This window comes from Megascapheus bottae, chromosome 13 (assembly GCF_031878675.1).
Source record: "Megascapheus bottae isolate mThoBot1 chromosome 13, mThoBot2.hap1, whole genome shotgun sequence".
Lineage (NCBI taxonomy): Eukaryota > Metazoa > Chordata > Mammalia > Rodentia > Geomyidae > Megascapheus > Megascapheus bottae.
Window position 1 is genome coordinate 15011731 of NC_143521.1, and position 14754 is coordinate 15026484.

A 14754-nucleotide genomic window follows, 5' to 3' on the forward strand; every position below is an offset into this window, starting at 1 on the left:
TATTGGGAGGTGGTAGAGCCTTTACGAGTTTGGGACAATTCGGAAGAAGTTAGGTAACAGGGAGTGTGTTGTCGAAAGAGACACTGAACTCTCACCCCTTCCTGATTCTGTCTTTGCTTCCTGGCTACCATGAAGTAGGAAGTCACGTGGATCCCACCACCACCTACAAGGCCCCACCAGTCCAAAGCAACAGGGCCAAAAACCATGAACTGAAACCTCTGAAACTGTGAGAGGAAACAAGCCTTTCCTCCTTTTAAATTGTCTATCTCAGGTATATTGTTACAGTGACAGAAACTTGATTCTAAATGAGTGATATTTTGCACATATCAATGAAGTTTTTCATATATTGTACTTCAGCAATGCAGACACAGTTGCATGTTAGCATAAAGATTAACATTATGAAATAGAAAAATAGAATCAGATATGTCACTACTTCTGGAACATTCTCAGAACTATTTATAGAGACTGATCTTAATTTCATTTTTTTCTTAATTGAACAAAACTTCATTCCCTTTCATATTTTTTTAAGCAATTCAAAAATCTGTCTCTCTGTCTCCTCCTCCCTCCCCCACCCCTTCTTTAGATAATGAGACTTATTCTTGGCACTGAAGAGAGTCTCAGAAGTGAAATGACATTATATGGAAGAAGCCCTTACATGGAGACAAGCATTTAGATGGCACTGTTCCCTAGTATATATATTTGCCATTTACTTTAAAATATTTAAAATATTTAAATATTGCTCCATCTATATGTACACCGCAGCACAATACAGTAGTTAGTGAAAATTGCAGATGATGGGGTGCACCAGCTGGAGGAAGAATCCGAGCTTCATGTGTTCTCTCGGTAACCTGAGGCAGTCCCTTCACTTCTCTGGGAGTCAGGCTGACCATCCCTACACACGCAATGATGACAATAGTGAATACACAGGATTCTTACGAGGCTTCTCCAGTTCTCTCACAAAAGAGTTCAGTACCATGCCCAGTACATGATAGGTAAATACTTTTTTAAAAAATGTAGTGCCCTCCAGGAGTGGGGACATTCAATGATGACAGAACAGGGCAGGGGGCAGGGAGGAGGTGTGTGGCCTCCACTCTAGAAGAAGCCTCCTCTGGAATCAGCTATTTTTTATCTCACAGTAGGTGCTATAAACAACTGGAATGGATAATTGGAATGACTTCTCATTAGTGGAACAAGGCTCATAGGAGTCCCAGATTTCCTCCTTGAACACCTGAAATTAGAGCAGTTGAAGTTTCTGAACAGTCTTGTGTCTGTATAGGATCTGAACAGATTGTTGTTGCCTAACTGTTGACAAAGAAGCTCAAGAACGCTGTCCATGAGTTCATGATTTTTTGTAAGGAATTCTCCTGGTACTTAAAAAGACAGACTGCTAAGACCTTATTGCTTGTACAATAGTATTTTTGATGGTTTCCTAATGGATATGTCTGAATAGGAATGGATCCAGCCTGTAACTTCTATTTTTTTGACATGTCCCCTGGCTCTCTCAACCAAGAAGGATGAGACATACAGCTCTAACTGTGGACGCTGAATCTTCCAGAAAAAAACTAAATAGGATGAAATACCAAATTGGCTTACGTTTCAGACTTCAACAAGATTCAATAAGGATGCCATTAAAATGTAATATCTCAGCTCTCAAGGAGTCTACAATCTAAACATGGTAACAAGCCAACTAGAGATTTAAAAGGCCAAGTAAGAGGTAGAAAGATAACTTCCTCATAGAACACTTAGCTGTATCTGTTGAGCCATGGACTCTTCGGCAGGATGGAGTAGCTCACCTTGACATTGTGCTAAAAGATGTGCAAAGTAGCCCCGTTTATTAGCATTCAAGAGCTTACCTATGGCTAGCAGTAAGTCTTCAAAATGCCCAGATAATTCTCCTTTGATGCTGTCTTCAATGTCCTTCTGGCTAATGTTTCTGTACTCATCAAATGCTAAAAAATAGCACCACAAAAATATTTAAAGCATCCCAGACAACCACACTTGAAAATATTTCATGTTTTTTTTTTAAATTTGAGATACGGTAGATGAATTCGCATACTCAAAGACTCCTTTAAACTATCAGAATTTAAGCATAATAAAACCTGAATTTCACAGTCCATTGTCTTCAATGATCTTTCTTTGCTTCTCCAAGACAGAAGCATTTAAAATAACCTGAAAGCTTAAATGATAAATAATTTATCTACTAAGATGGCCTATTAAAAAATAAAACCATCACAGTACCTGAGAAACAACACTGGGGTCATTTATGAAAATATATCTGGTAAAAATATTAATTATGAGATTTTTTTGTGCTCAGATAATCATTCTCTAAGCTGGTAAGGTCTATCTCACATCTTTCAGAAGGGGTTTAAATATTTTTGCATGTATCTGCCCATACTGGGACTTGAACTCAAGGCCTGAGTGCTGTCCTTAGCTTTTTCACTCAAAATTGGCATTCTACTACAGCTCGATTTTAGCTTCTTTGGTGGTTAATTGGAGATATGTCTGAAGTGCAATTGTCAGATCTCAGTTTCCTCAATGGCTAGGATTACAGGTGTGAGCCCAGGTCAGCTCATGTGACTTGTCAATATTCATCCCAAGTGAAACCTGAATATATGTTACCATATAAGCAAAGGAAATTTTTCACAAGTCAAATTTTTTTTCCTTAAATAAATTTGGAGGGAAAAAAGATACTTTGTGGAGAAATCTGGGATTATTTGACCTTTTTCATATAAAGACATTAATAAAGCACCTGTAATATATCACCAATATTTCATAAAACTCAATTTACCAATTCAATTAAGTAGAGACCATTATGGAATTAAAGTCATAGTAATGTTCTTGTTTCCTCATCTTAAAGACAGTCATGCAACTGGAGCCACTGTCAACTGCTACAGGCTCTAGAGTGCTGTCACTTCCAAGCTGCCTCAGTGAGGCATGAATGACAGTATAGATGGTTAGCACAGGATTGTTGATCTGACAAAAAAATAGCTAGGCATTCCCATTTCCCTATTTACTTTCACATCAGAAAAAGCTAACAACCCATCAATATTAATCAACCAACAAAACTAGCCAGCAGTGCCTGGCTTTTCTGGAAAGTGGGTAAGTGGGGTGGAAACAGTAGAGCTACTTTCCCACAAGAGCTGGCCTTTCTGCTCTCTCCCTGCTCCCTCTGTCCTTGCTGCTTTCTCTCCTTCCTGCTGTCTCCCACCCTGTTTACTACTTGTAATCACTAGGCAATACATTCAGTCCTTGGCGGAATACAAGAGAGCAATCAGTATTGCAGAAGTTAGAACATCCCTTCCCCTTCCCCATGTGGTTTCCCGAAGTACTTCTACATAACTGGAAGTCTTTGACTCTGCCACTTGAGCTACAAGTGTATACGATACTGAAAAATCAAACCTCAGGCTTCATGCATGCCAGGCAAGCACTCCAACAAGACTGTAGACTCTTTAACTGCATTTTCCAGAGCCCTAGATAGGAAACCCAAGAACATTTGAAAAAGCAATGTAAAACAAAAAGGATCTAAGTCCATACTTTGTTTCAGTTGAGGAAAGCTCCTTAAACACAGGATCTGGGTGAATTTATCTTCATCTGTGCCCCATTTGTTCTCTCCAGCATTAAAGAGGATCTATGGACAGGAGAAAGGCAAGAAGAGTTACCCGCCATCACAGACATAATTCTTTCTCTTTCTGAGGGGCAGACAAAAGAGCTGGAGCTTTGTTTTAGATACCAGGGAGATGATGTGCTGTCTATATCATTCATTTTGAATAGACTCAAAATTGAAGGCTGAGATGGCAGTCCCTCTCCCTGAGGGACTCAGAGCAAGGGCTGGGTGAGACCCTTTCCCCAGGCTTCTGCCTCAAATCAGGAAAGGAGATGACAGCCCCAGCTGCCATCATCTTGCTCTCTTTCCACAGAAAGGCAGAGGCCACGAAGATGGAGGATCGTTTAAGGGAGAAGTCTTCTGTGTTCACTTACTGACCTGGGCATCTTTTTTGGCCAGAGGTTCATCCACCTTCAGACTTTCATCTCTTCTTCCCTAAATAGGGATGGTAACAACAAGGTTATTATTATTATTATTATTATTATTATCACAGATAATAATTGAATTCTCAACCCACTATCCAGCAGTATTCACTAAATTTTCTCTAATAGAAGTTATATGAGAGAAATCAGGAACGTTCTAAGCTTCAATTCTGGCTCTGCCATTTACTAATCGTGACATCTGGGCCAAATCACACAATCTTTGGGGCTTCAGTCTTCTCTGAAAAACTGAAAGTATTGACATGAAAAGACAAACCACAGCATGAGGAAATATTTTACAACACATTTCTGGTAAAGCACTTCTAACCAACATCTATCAAACATTCTTAAAACTCAATAACATAACCATCTACTTAAAAACTCAGTAAAATATCTGAGCACATAGCTCATCAAAGAAGATATACAGATATCAAGAAAGCACATAAACAGATGTGTAACTTCATCTGTCATTAGATAATTATAGAATTGACCAACAAGGTATGACTCCATACCTAGCAGAATAGCTAAGCTTCAAAATATTGGCCAAACCAAGACGGGTGGGGGGTGTGGGGGGGAGGGAAATGGGTACCAAGACATGTGAAAGGGTATCAATGCATGTGAATTAATGCACCTTCTATCTGGCAAATATCATGTAACCCTTTTACTAATTACAATAAAAAAATGCAAAAAAAATATTGGCCAAATTAAGGCAGGTGGTAGAGCATTTTCATGCACAAGGTCTTGGTTTCAATCCCTGGCACTGAAGACCTAGAGAATGGAGGCGAGGAAACCCCAAGCATTGACTTCAATGCTTCAGCAAATACTGAAGATGGCATGGAACAACAAACATTCATATTTTCAGTGACATTGGAAACTACAGACTAGTTAACAGCAGGGTACTAGTATTCATACGACTGTAACAAATATGCCCCACTAATGTACACTATTAGTTTATGTTACAGAGAGAGAAATGCCTGAAGTGAACAAATATTTGGTTATAATGTTTAAAACTGGATTCACTCCACTTTTTATGTTGAGTCCTTATGTGCCTGTGTGATTTTCTTGTATGCCTCCTTTCTAAGCTGCAGACCTCAGCTACTATTAGTTTGCTTTCTTTGCATTGTCTTATTTTTTTAAATGAAAATTCTTATTAACATATATTAGCTGTCCAAGGTGTCTCTGCTCCATTATGTGTTGATTATCATCAGCTTTAACAATAATGACCCATTACCACCATGTATCTTTCACTTGTAAGCATTAAGTATTCTACATTCCCTTTTAATCTGCACAGCAACCTGAGGGTTTGGTACTATCACCATTTTAGTTTCATAGATATAAAAATGAGTGTTGAAGATTAAAATAACTCATTTGGGTATAGACTGCTAGAAGATAGTGTGAGTCCAATCCTACGCTTTTCTAAAACCCTTCCTGGGAGCTATGCTCTCTACTGCTCCCAATGGGTAGGTGAGCAGCCTCACATCACATGCGTATGCATGATTGACTGGAAGTCTGAGACCAAGTTTACAGTGATGCCTTATGAATTTGGATTTATGGGCTCAATTTCCTAAAGATATGAACATTTAAAACAACTGAAATCATAATTTGGATGAGTTATTTCCTCGTAGTGTAACACCTCATTTTGTGAGTGCTGTTTCAAAACGTCAGGATGAAACCATTTCTGGGGTTTTCCCACACATTAGGAACTGTGTAAATCAGCTGAGAAAAGTCAGTGAGGTACAGAATGATTCACTTCCTCTCTTACAAGTATATGTGAATCTATATCTCTTCCTTTACCTTACCAAACTCATGACTCTTCTTAAATAAAGCAAGCAAGGAGTAGCCTCATCTGGTCACACAGTGATAAGTTGTTGACAGCTTTTGCAAAGGGGCAAAAATAAAGCTTGTTTCAATCCCTCCCTCTCTTCCTTTGTCTTTCCCTTCATTTTTCCCTCTCTTCCTCAATCCATTCTTTTCTTTTTCTTTTTTGGTAATTTTGAAACTGAACTCATTTTGAAATTTAATGCTCATCTCTGAAAGAATTGTTCTGTATCATACTTACTACTTAATTGAAAAAAAATACAATTTCCCTTAAGTCCAGAAGAAAATAAATATGTGCCAGCAATGAAGACACTTATAATAGAAGTAGAAATCATCTTATCTTAGAATGTCAGAACTCTGCCTAATGTATTGTGAAAACTGATTTTAAAAAACTTGAAATCTGCCTGGCACCGGTGGCTCACACCTATAATCCTAGGTACTCAAGAGGCTGAGATTTGAGGATCAAAATTCAAAGCCAGCCTGGGCACAAAAGTCTGTGAGACTCATATCTCCAATTAACCACCAGAAAACTGGAAGTGGTGCTCTGTCTCAAGTGATAGAGTGTTAAGCTTGAGCTGAAGAGCCCAGGGACAGTGCCCAGGCCCAGAGTTCAAACCCCATGAGCGACAAAAACAAAAACAACAAACAAACCCTTAAAGTCCATAAAATAACCCAAATCAGATTTTCCTTTTTGTTTTACTGTGTCTGCTTTTATTATCTTCATTTTTATTATCTTCATTGAACTTCTCAGTGATGGTATTATTACAGTTTAACACAAACAAATCATTTTATAAGAAAATATACAATCTCATTGTCTCAACTTATTTCTTTACACTTTGTTAAAAATTCTTACCGAGCATGCAGCTTATTAGGAAATGAAACATAAAAGATAAAACCTTAGACAAATGCTGGCAGGGTTGTGAAGAAAAAGGAACCCTACTGCACTGCTGGTGCAAATGTAAATTAGTACAGGCACTTTGGAAGGCAGTTTGGAGGTTTCTTAAAAGAACTGAAAATAGACCTTCCCTAGGATCCTGCCATACCACTCCTGGGCATCTATCCTGAGCATCATAACCCACGATATGATAAAGACACCTGCTCAGTCATGTTCATCTCTGTACTATTCACAATAGCCAATGGAAAAATCCCAGATGCCCTACTGCAGATGAATGGATACATAATATGTGGTATATATATACACACACACACACACACACACACACACACACACACACACACAATGGAATTCTATATAGCCAACAGACAAGATAAAATAGTGACATTCACTGGGAAGTGGATGAAACAACTGTGAATCATGTTGAGTGAGATAATTCAAGACAAAAGGAACAAGAGAACAAGAGGAGCATGGTATCCTTAATATGTGGATATTAGATCCAAACAGTACAAGAGCAATGACTCAATATTTGGGTACCCAAGGTTATGGACATGGTCTTGGAGATATAAACATAACTACATAGACATAAAATGTATGATGGGATATATATACTCTATAGATATGTTATATTATATAGATTGATGTATATCTATTGCATATAAACCCTCAGCTTAATTTTAATTATGTTCTAAAATCTATGTGCCAGTGATTGTATATAGAGATTCCCTTCTTGAGTACTTGTTTGTTAAACATGACTTTTGAAATATGATGTAAAAACAAATGTTAATAAAATTTAAAAAAAAAACAGCACTTAGGCCTAGAGTTCATGTCCCATGACTGACCAAAAAAAAAAAAAAAAGATAAAACCTTACATCTGCCAAATTCAACAGAGCTTTCCGGAAGTCACCTGATGTCTCAGAACTAATGTCATCTCCAAGAGTGTTCTTAAATGCTGAAACCAAAGAAGAATAATTTTTAGATTGTTATAAAAGAGACTTAAGTTTAAATGCCAACATTAGCAAACAATGTGTAAGTGATCAACAGGTCTTGACCTTTTATTTGACTCCTGGGTACTCTACGATGAAGAGATGGAAACAGTATCTTGTGGTGATTTCTGTGCTATGTGCAGTAGTTTATGCAAAGAATGGGAAGATTACCATTCTGGATGCAATCGTGGGTCATTTCATCTGCCAACTGCTAGTCTGTCATCCAGTTTCCATTAGTTCCTTCTTTCAACCTAACAGAACCCTTACCTTTAAGAAAACATAATGCAAACGAACTACCAGCTACAATCTTCCTCTTAAAGGGTCACAGCTTCGCGATTAGTTCTTCACAATGAAATGTAAACAGATGTACATGACTTGGCTAGAAAATCTCCTTAGAGGGATGAAGGGGACTGTGCCCAGTTTAGTACTTTCATGATTCTACTGTCTTGTAGGTAAATTGAGAACTGGAGCCACTCATTATGAAAGCAGCCATCTAGGTCCCTGAAAGAAGGGTTATGTCTCAGCAATGGCAAGGAAGAAAAATGTCAACAGGCAGAAAGCTGAGATCCGAAAGTCCTGAGGACTTTCTATCTACTCAGAATTGCCCAGCTCCAGATATTTTTCTACAAATCATTGAAATAAACCTCCATTGTATGTTTTATATTATTGAACTAACCTTAATGTTGAATAGATATATCTAAGTAATACTACTTAATATTTTTAAAAACACTAAAGAAATCCTTGAACATACTATGTTTCCTTAATTTGTCCTATGCATCCACACATTTTCGTACAGAATAGTTATAACCCTTTTTCACGGACTGTGATATACAGTGTCTTATTTCATTTTCTATGCTATTTCACTTCATTTCATTTTCAGTGCTGGGGATGCTGTGGCAGTACGAAGCTCTACTGTAGTCCTGCCCAGCAATTTGAACTTTCTGTTCTGCTTCACTTACAGAGCAGGGATATCCTTGCAGCCACTATTGTGGATGTAGGCAATCACATGAACTCGGCCTCATTCCCAAAACCTCCACATAAGTTAACTGGGCCAATACTCACTCTTTTAAATCAAGAAGGACGCTTCTTGATGGTGATATGAGATTATCCACTAGCCAATAGAGAGCTGGAATAAAGACCAGGACTCTACCTTGCTGTCTGATTCTTTCACTCACGGCTGGCGTTCTACATCTGAGCCACACCTTCAAACTAAGCCTCTTTTATAAAAAAAATTATGTTCATAATTTTCAGAGAAATTAATACAAATAAAATACACAAGTATAAATGAATTATCTTAATGATGACAATTGAACAGCAATATTATATCTAGTCATAATACTGTCTTTTTCACTCTCATTGGAAAATATTTTTTCTAATCAAGCTACCTATTTTTAAGTTTTGGAATTTGGGAAAGGAGTTTGTGATTTTGTAATTATCTAGATGAAATATATAACTTCCCTAGCATCTCTTTTTTTGTTGTTGCTTTTTGTTATTATTATTATGCTTTTTGTTATTATTATTAAAGGGGTTATAATTACATTCATGAGGTAGTGAGTACATTATTTCTTCTGCATTATTTCCCCTTCCCATGATTTTCTTTCACTTTCCCTCTCCTCACCCCTAGCACCACTTCAGATATTTTTATAGAAAATTAGACCATGATTAATGTACAATCTGTGCATTGTGAGAATGTCACAGTGCAACCAACTAATGTGTACAATTAATGAATGTTGAATGGTAATAAGAAAAAAGTCAAAACAAGGAAGAAAATTATCTCAATGAAAGTTCACAACTACTTTATGCATTCTGAGGTGGAATACCAAACAGAATAATCAAATATGATTTTGGAACATTAGAGCTGATTCCTGATTCACTGTTCTTTCACACACCATTAGCTCTGGAACCTGGGGGAAAGCTGAGTATTTAGCTTGTAATCGATTTTAACTGTAACATACCACATAGTATGGATAAGTCACATAAGACACCTACACTCTCCTAAGAGGGCTAGGTTGATACCCTCCCTTAGTGGAGTCTTATATGTGGGCCACCATTTCACAAATAGAAACCCATGACTCATGCCTCAGCTGACTGCAACACAGTTTGTACAGGAAGGTCAGTGGCCAGCAGCTAAGAGCTGGCCTGGTGGGAGAACTTTGCCTAAGGTAATGCTTTGTATTTAGACAGTGATTTCTTGAACCCACTGAATCTCTCAAGAAGAAAACTATAGAGAAAAAGGGCCAGGCAATGGAACAAAGATGCTAAAAATCCGTCAGAAAACAGAAGCTAAAAGGAACCAATCACAAATATAATAGGCCTTGGGTAGAAAAAAAACCCAAAACCAAAAGTACTTGTTAAAGAAGAGCAGGAGCATTGGAAACAAACAGCGAGCGGAGCAGGAAGGATAAACACCTGATGCTGAGACAGTGACAAGATAAATGAGTACCCAAAGTAGGACTGTGTTCCAAATCTCTGTAAAGCCTAACTCTACCTGCCTCCTGTGCATCATTAACTTCTACTAATCAAGGTAACCTAGATGCCATTCTATTCTTTGTAGCCTTAAAGAATTTTATCCATATAGAAATTGAGGCATTGGAAACTTCAGGCTGTTATAGGGCATCATATTTGCAAAAGCCAGTCCTAAATCCTAGAAATTTCACTCAGCTAGTCAGACCTCAATTTCTACTTGAAAACATGCATTCATAAATAGTGACACTTATTTCTCCACTGTTGTGAGCACTAAGAATACCATAGTAAATGAAACAGACAAGACGTCCCATCCTCACAGACCTTGTATTAGGCCTAACATAGGTGGTTCATTAACCTAGGTCTACTCAGGGAGCGTTAATCTTCTGAAAGACACCGGGAAATGATAATCTGCTTTAGGATAGTGCCTCTGCTCCAGTAATGTGTGTGTGTGTGTGTGTGTGTGTAAAATTTGTTAAACTAAAATAGTATAGGGAAGACACTTTATAAACCAACAATAAACTTGTTTAAGCAAGTGAGAAATTCTCTCATTATTTTCAAATTCACCCAGTTCCAGTCAGATTTCACCAATACAGGGAAAGGCAGGAGAAGGAGGGGGGGAGGTAGGAAAAGGAAAGACGGGCATGTTGTTTGCCTACTACACATTTCAGTGCCAAACCAGAGAGCTTTTATCCTGGTAGCATCTACTATTTTGTAGAATAAGCCTCATGCAGTACCATGGAGGTGCTGGCCCCAGCCAGATGGAGTCTCAACTATTCCTAGAGCCTCTCCTCTGAGCCCCTTACATACCCTTAGGCAGGCAGTGTCTGTCTTCTGAACTACTTTCAGATTATCCAAACCTCTTTCCTTTATTGTCCCAGCCCTAGGGCTTTATATGCTCTATTATCCCTCTGTTCTGTTTTGTCTTTTTGGGCCCCAAAATGCACTGAAGCAATTCTCTATATTAAATTCTCTCCGTTAAAACACCTAATGCTGTTTTTATTTTTTTTTACTAGATCGTTAGTGTAGTGACTTTCATTAATAGGTATTTACTTTCTAATGAGAATTTCCCAAATTATCCTCTCAAATACCCATTTGGAGCCCTGCGGACTCTTACTTTGGTCCTCTTCTACTGCAAAAGCTCTAGCACACAAAAGAAACTTTCCAGGGACACAAATTTAGAAATCATAACTCTCTTAAGGAACCCTAAAAGAATAAGGTGTTATTTTATATTAAAGAATTGAGGTTTTTTTCCCTTAATCTGTGGAGATAAGCTCAAATCCTTAGAATTTCCCAAGTAATCAGTCTTTGTCTTTTTGTTTGTTGGGCTTCACTCTTGAACTCAGGACTCGCACTGTCCCTGAATTCTTTTGCTCAAGGCTGGTGCTCTACCAGTTGGAGCTACAGCTCCACTTCTGGTAGTTAATTAAAGATAAATGTCTCATGGACTTTCCTGCCCAGGCTAACTCTGAACCACAATTCTCAGATCTCAGCCTCCTGACTAACTCGGATTATAGGCATGAGCCATCAGTGGGCAGCTAGTCTTTGTTATTTCTGACAATCCTCTGAGTTTATGCTGACAATATAACTCAGAAGTCTAAGGTAGTCACCTTAGAAAGACTAGATTAGAAAATAAAGGCTTTGCACTATATGACATCAGCTTGATCTCTGGGGAAGGGGGGAATTCAGCTACCTGTACAGTGATTCAATGATGTCCATGGAATAAAACCCCAGTAAAAGCTATGGATAGCGGTGACTGTGTGAGTTTCCTGTTTAGTAATACAGCCCTGTGACCAGAAACTTCAGACTGGACTTGAACTTTTCTCAGATGGCTAGCTATGTGTGTCTTCATTGTCTGATCCCCATTGGTATCCTTTATAATAGAACGACAGCTGCAAGTAGCACACTCTCCAAACTTCAGGAAGGCATTCCAATGAGCCATTGTATCTGAGAGGGCAGTGAGTGAAAGCCCTGTATCTGTAGTCAGTTGGTTATCCTTGTGTGTGGCCTGGAAGCACCTGAACTTGTGGGCTGGTGTCTAAAGTAAGAGCAGACTGATGGGGACTATAGTTTAACAAGTGAAGTCACAGGGTGGAGTCAAAATAGTGTTGAAAGGACTTTTTGATTTTTATACAATGGACCTTTAAACCTCAGCTAATTAAGTTGGATTTATGTGGTCACTGTATCCCTCGAATAGCTCATCTAATTTCACATGCTAAAAATCACAATTCTGGCTGGGCACGGTGGCTCATGCCTATAATCCTAGTTACTCAGGAGGCTGAGATCTGAGGATCATGGTTGAAAGCCAGCCAGGGCACTATAGTCTATGAGACTCTTATCTCCAATTAACCTCCAGAAAACTGGAAGTGGTGGCGTGGCCCAAGTGATAGAGTGGTAGCCTTGAGCTGAAGAGTTCTGGACCTGGGACAGTGCCCAGGCCCAGATTTCAAACTTCATGATCAACAAAAGAAAATCACAAGTCTACTTTGAGTGGTTTTTTAACATATAATAATAGTATACAATGATTTGGGTGCCTTATATTGATGAAAATGATTGATTCAATTAAGTGATTGCTGAGAGCAAATCTATGGTAGCTGTAATTTTTGGCTCAGATCACATCCTAATTTTCTCCAAAAATCCACAACCTATTTTAGAATACATCCCTTTTGCTGTAACTCTTGCTTTAAAAAATGTCTTGTAAAGAAATTGAAGCATGCTGAGAACATCTATTTGGCTCATATGTGTGTGGATAGTTGTAAAGGTAGGCAAAAAAAAATGGGATTACCTGCATAATAGGCTTGAGAGATCTCCTTTATTTGCCTGCTTGTCCTGGTAGTTAAGATTTCAATCAAGGTATCTTCAGCTGTTCCAGCACCCTAAAAGGAAAAGGAAATCTAATTTTTAGAGCACTTTAAAAAAACTTAACTTCATGCTTTTCACTCTTAATATCTTATTTTATGCAGATGAAAGAACAATTTTGAGTAAATCAATATAAGATCTCATATTGCTCTTCAGCAGATTTCCAATTTCCCATGCATTCCAATATTAAAATAACAGAAGTCAGCAAGAGTAAACTGACATCAAACTCTGCAAGAAGTTTCCTTTTCTAGTGAGGGGAAAAAATCGCTGAATAATCCTAAGAAGAAAGAATGTGAGTCTTTGTCATTAAAGATCAAAAGAGACAGTTGGATAGGATTAATTCCAATAAGAAACCCCACCATTATGCTAAGAGAAAGGCTCTGAAATGTTTTTGAAGGAAAGTTCATCCTTGTACCACAGATTGTGTGGGTCATCATGAATCATACTCTTCGTATGTGGAGGTTTTCAAATCTTCAGGACTGTGTGCCAGGGACCTAGCTGGCTTGGGAACTGCTTATCTTGCAGCTTTGTTTATATTAGTATCAGTTCATCACAAGAGAGGTTGTGTACATTAGGACTTGGTCAAATGAGGCCAAGGAAATACATAAACAGAGACTGAGGTTTTTTTCTTTTCCCCTTGGATGGGGATTTCTGGTTGTCAGCAATTTCTTTTGTAGTCCTTGTTTAGCAAGAGTTACAACAAAAAGAATGCATTTCAAATGTCAACTAAGCATCTAGGTAAATAAACAAGAGCAATATCCCTCAGTTTACACCTTTACACCAGGGTTGATCTATATAACTAAATTCTGACCAAAGCAATACATACAGCAGTCTCATGTGCTTATACAAGGAGTGTCCTTAAAGAGGAGGAAACTTGATTTGTCCCATGTTCTTTTTAGTTGACCAGTATGGAGATGCAGTGGTTGTCATCTTTAATCAAGAAGTGGAAACCATGGGCTAAAGATGGCAGAACTTTAAGACTGATAATGGTGATTCCACTACGCTCAATCTTAGACTGCTTGCTTTGGATTTCTTTTGTAAAGTAGAGAACATTTTAGAATACTGGCTGGTAACTCTCACATTTATACCCTTCCTACACAGAAGCCATAGAGGCACGGTGTTCACATTTTACTTCAAGACTGCCCACTGCAAAGAATGTAGTTGGCCAACAGCCTCTCACTGGTACACCTTTGGATCTGCTCAAATGCCCACTGAGGATTCCCTCTCCCCAGATGTTCTTGGCTAATGAGTGAACACAGCAGAGTTCCTAGAGGTAGGCCATTTTTGCCCAGCAGAAGGACCAATACCATTCAAGAACAGCCTTTAGCCTGGCAAGTCCTGCTTACAGCTGCACTGTTCATTGAGATTTTCCTTCCTCCTCCCCTTTTTCCTCCTCTTCCTCCTCCTCTCCTTTTTTTCTTATTAAACTCAGGGCTGGGTCACTGTCCCTGAGCTTCTTTTGCTCAAGACTAGCACTCTACCACTTGAGCCACAGTACCTTTTCTGGATTTTTCTGTTTAGGTGGTACTGAGGAATCAAACCCAGGGCTTCATGCATGCTAGGCAAGCACGCTATCACTAAGCCACATTCCCAGCCTCACTGAGGTTGTTCTCTCCCCCTCTTTTAGATGTTAAACTTGCTGTGTAGTCTGAAGCTCATCCACCTTCCATGCTGTGTATTTATCTCCATTGGTATTTGTCTCTTGTAGAT

At 38.5% G+C, this 14754-nt stretch overlaps 1 protein-coding gene across 4 annotated transcripts in view; it reads right to left on the reverse strand.

The window, feature by feature from the left end:
* Window positions 1–14754, reverse strand: part of Anxa3 (annexin A3) — a 52195-nt gene that overhangs the window by 12378 nt on the left and 25063 nt on the right. For all 4 annotated transcript variants that reach the window (XM_090343369.1, XM_090343367.1, XM_090343368.1 and 1 more), the window contains exons 6-10: window positions 12971–13061; window positions 7609–7688; window positions 3983–4039; window positions 3535–3628; window positions 1854–1949 (exon numbers count right to left, since the gene is read on the reverse strand). In XM_090343369.1, coding sequence (XP_090199495.1) covers window positions 1854–1949; window positions 3535–3628; window positions 3983–4039; window positions 7609–7688; window positions 12971–13061 — 418 coding nt within the window. The remainder of the gene's footprint in view (window positions 1–1853; window positions 1950–3534; window positions 3629–3982; window positions 4040–7608; window positions 7689–12970; window positions 13062–14754) is intronic.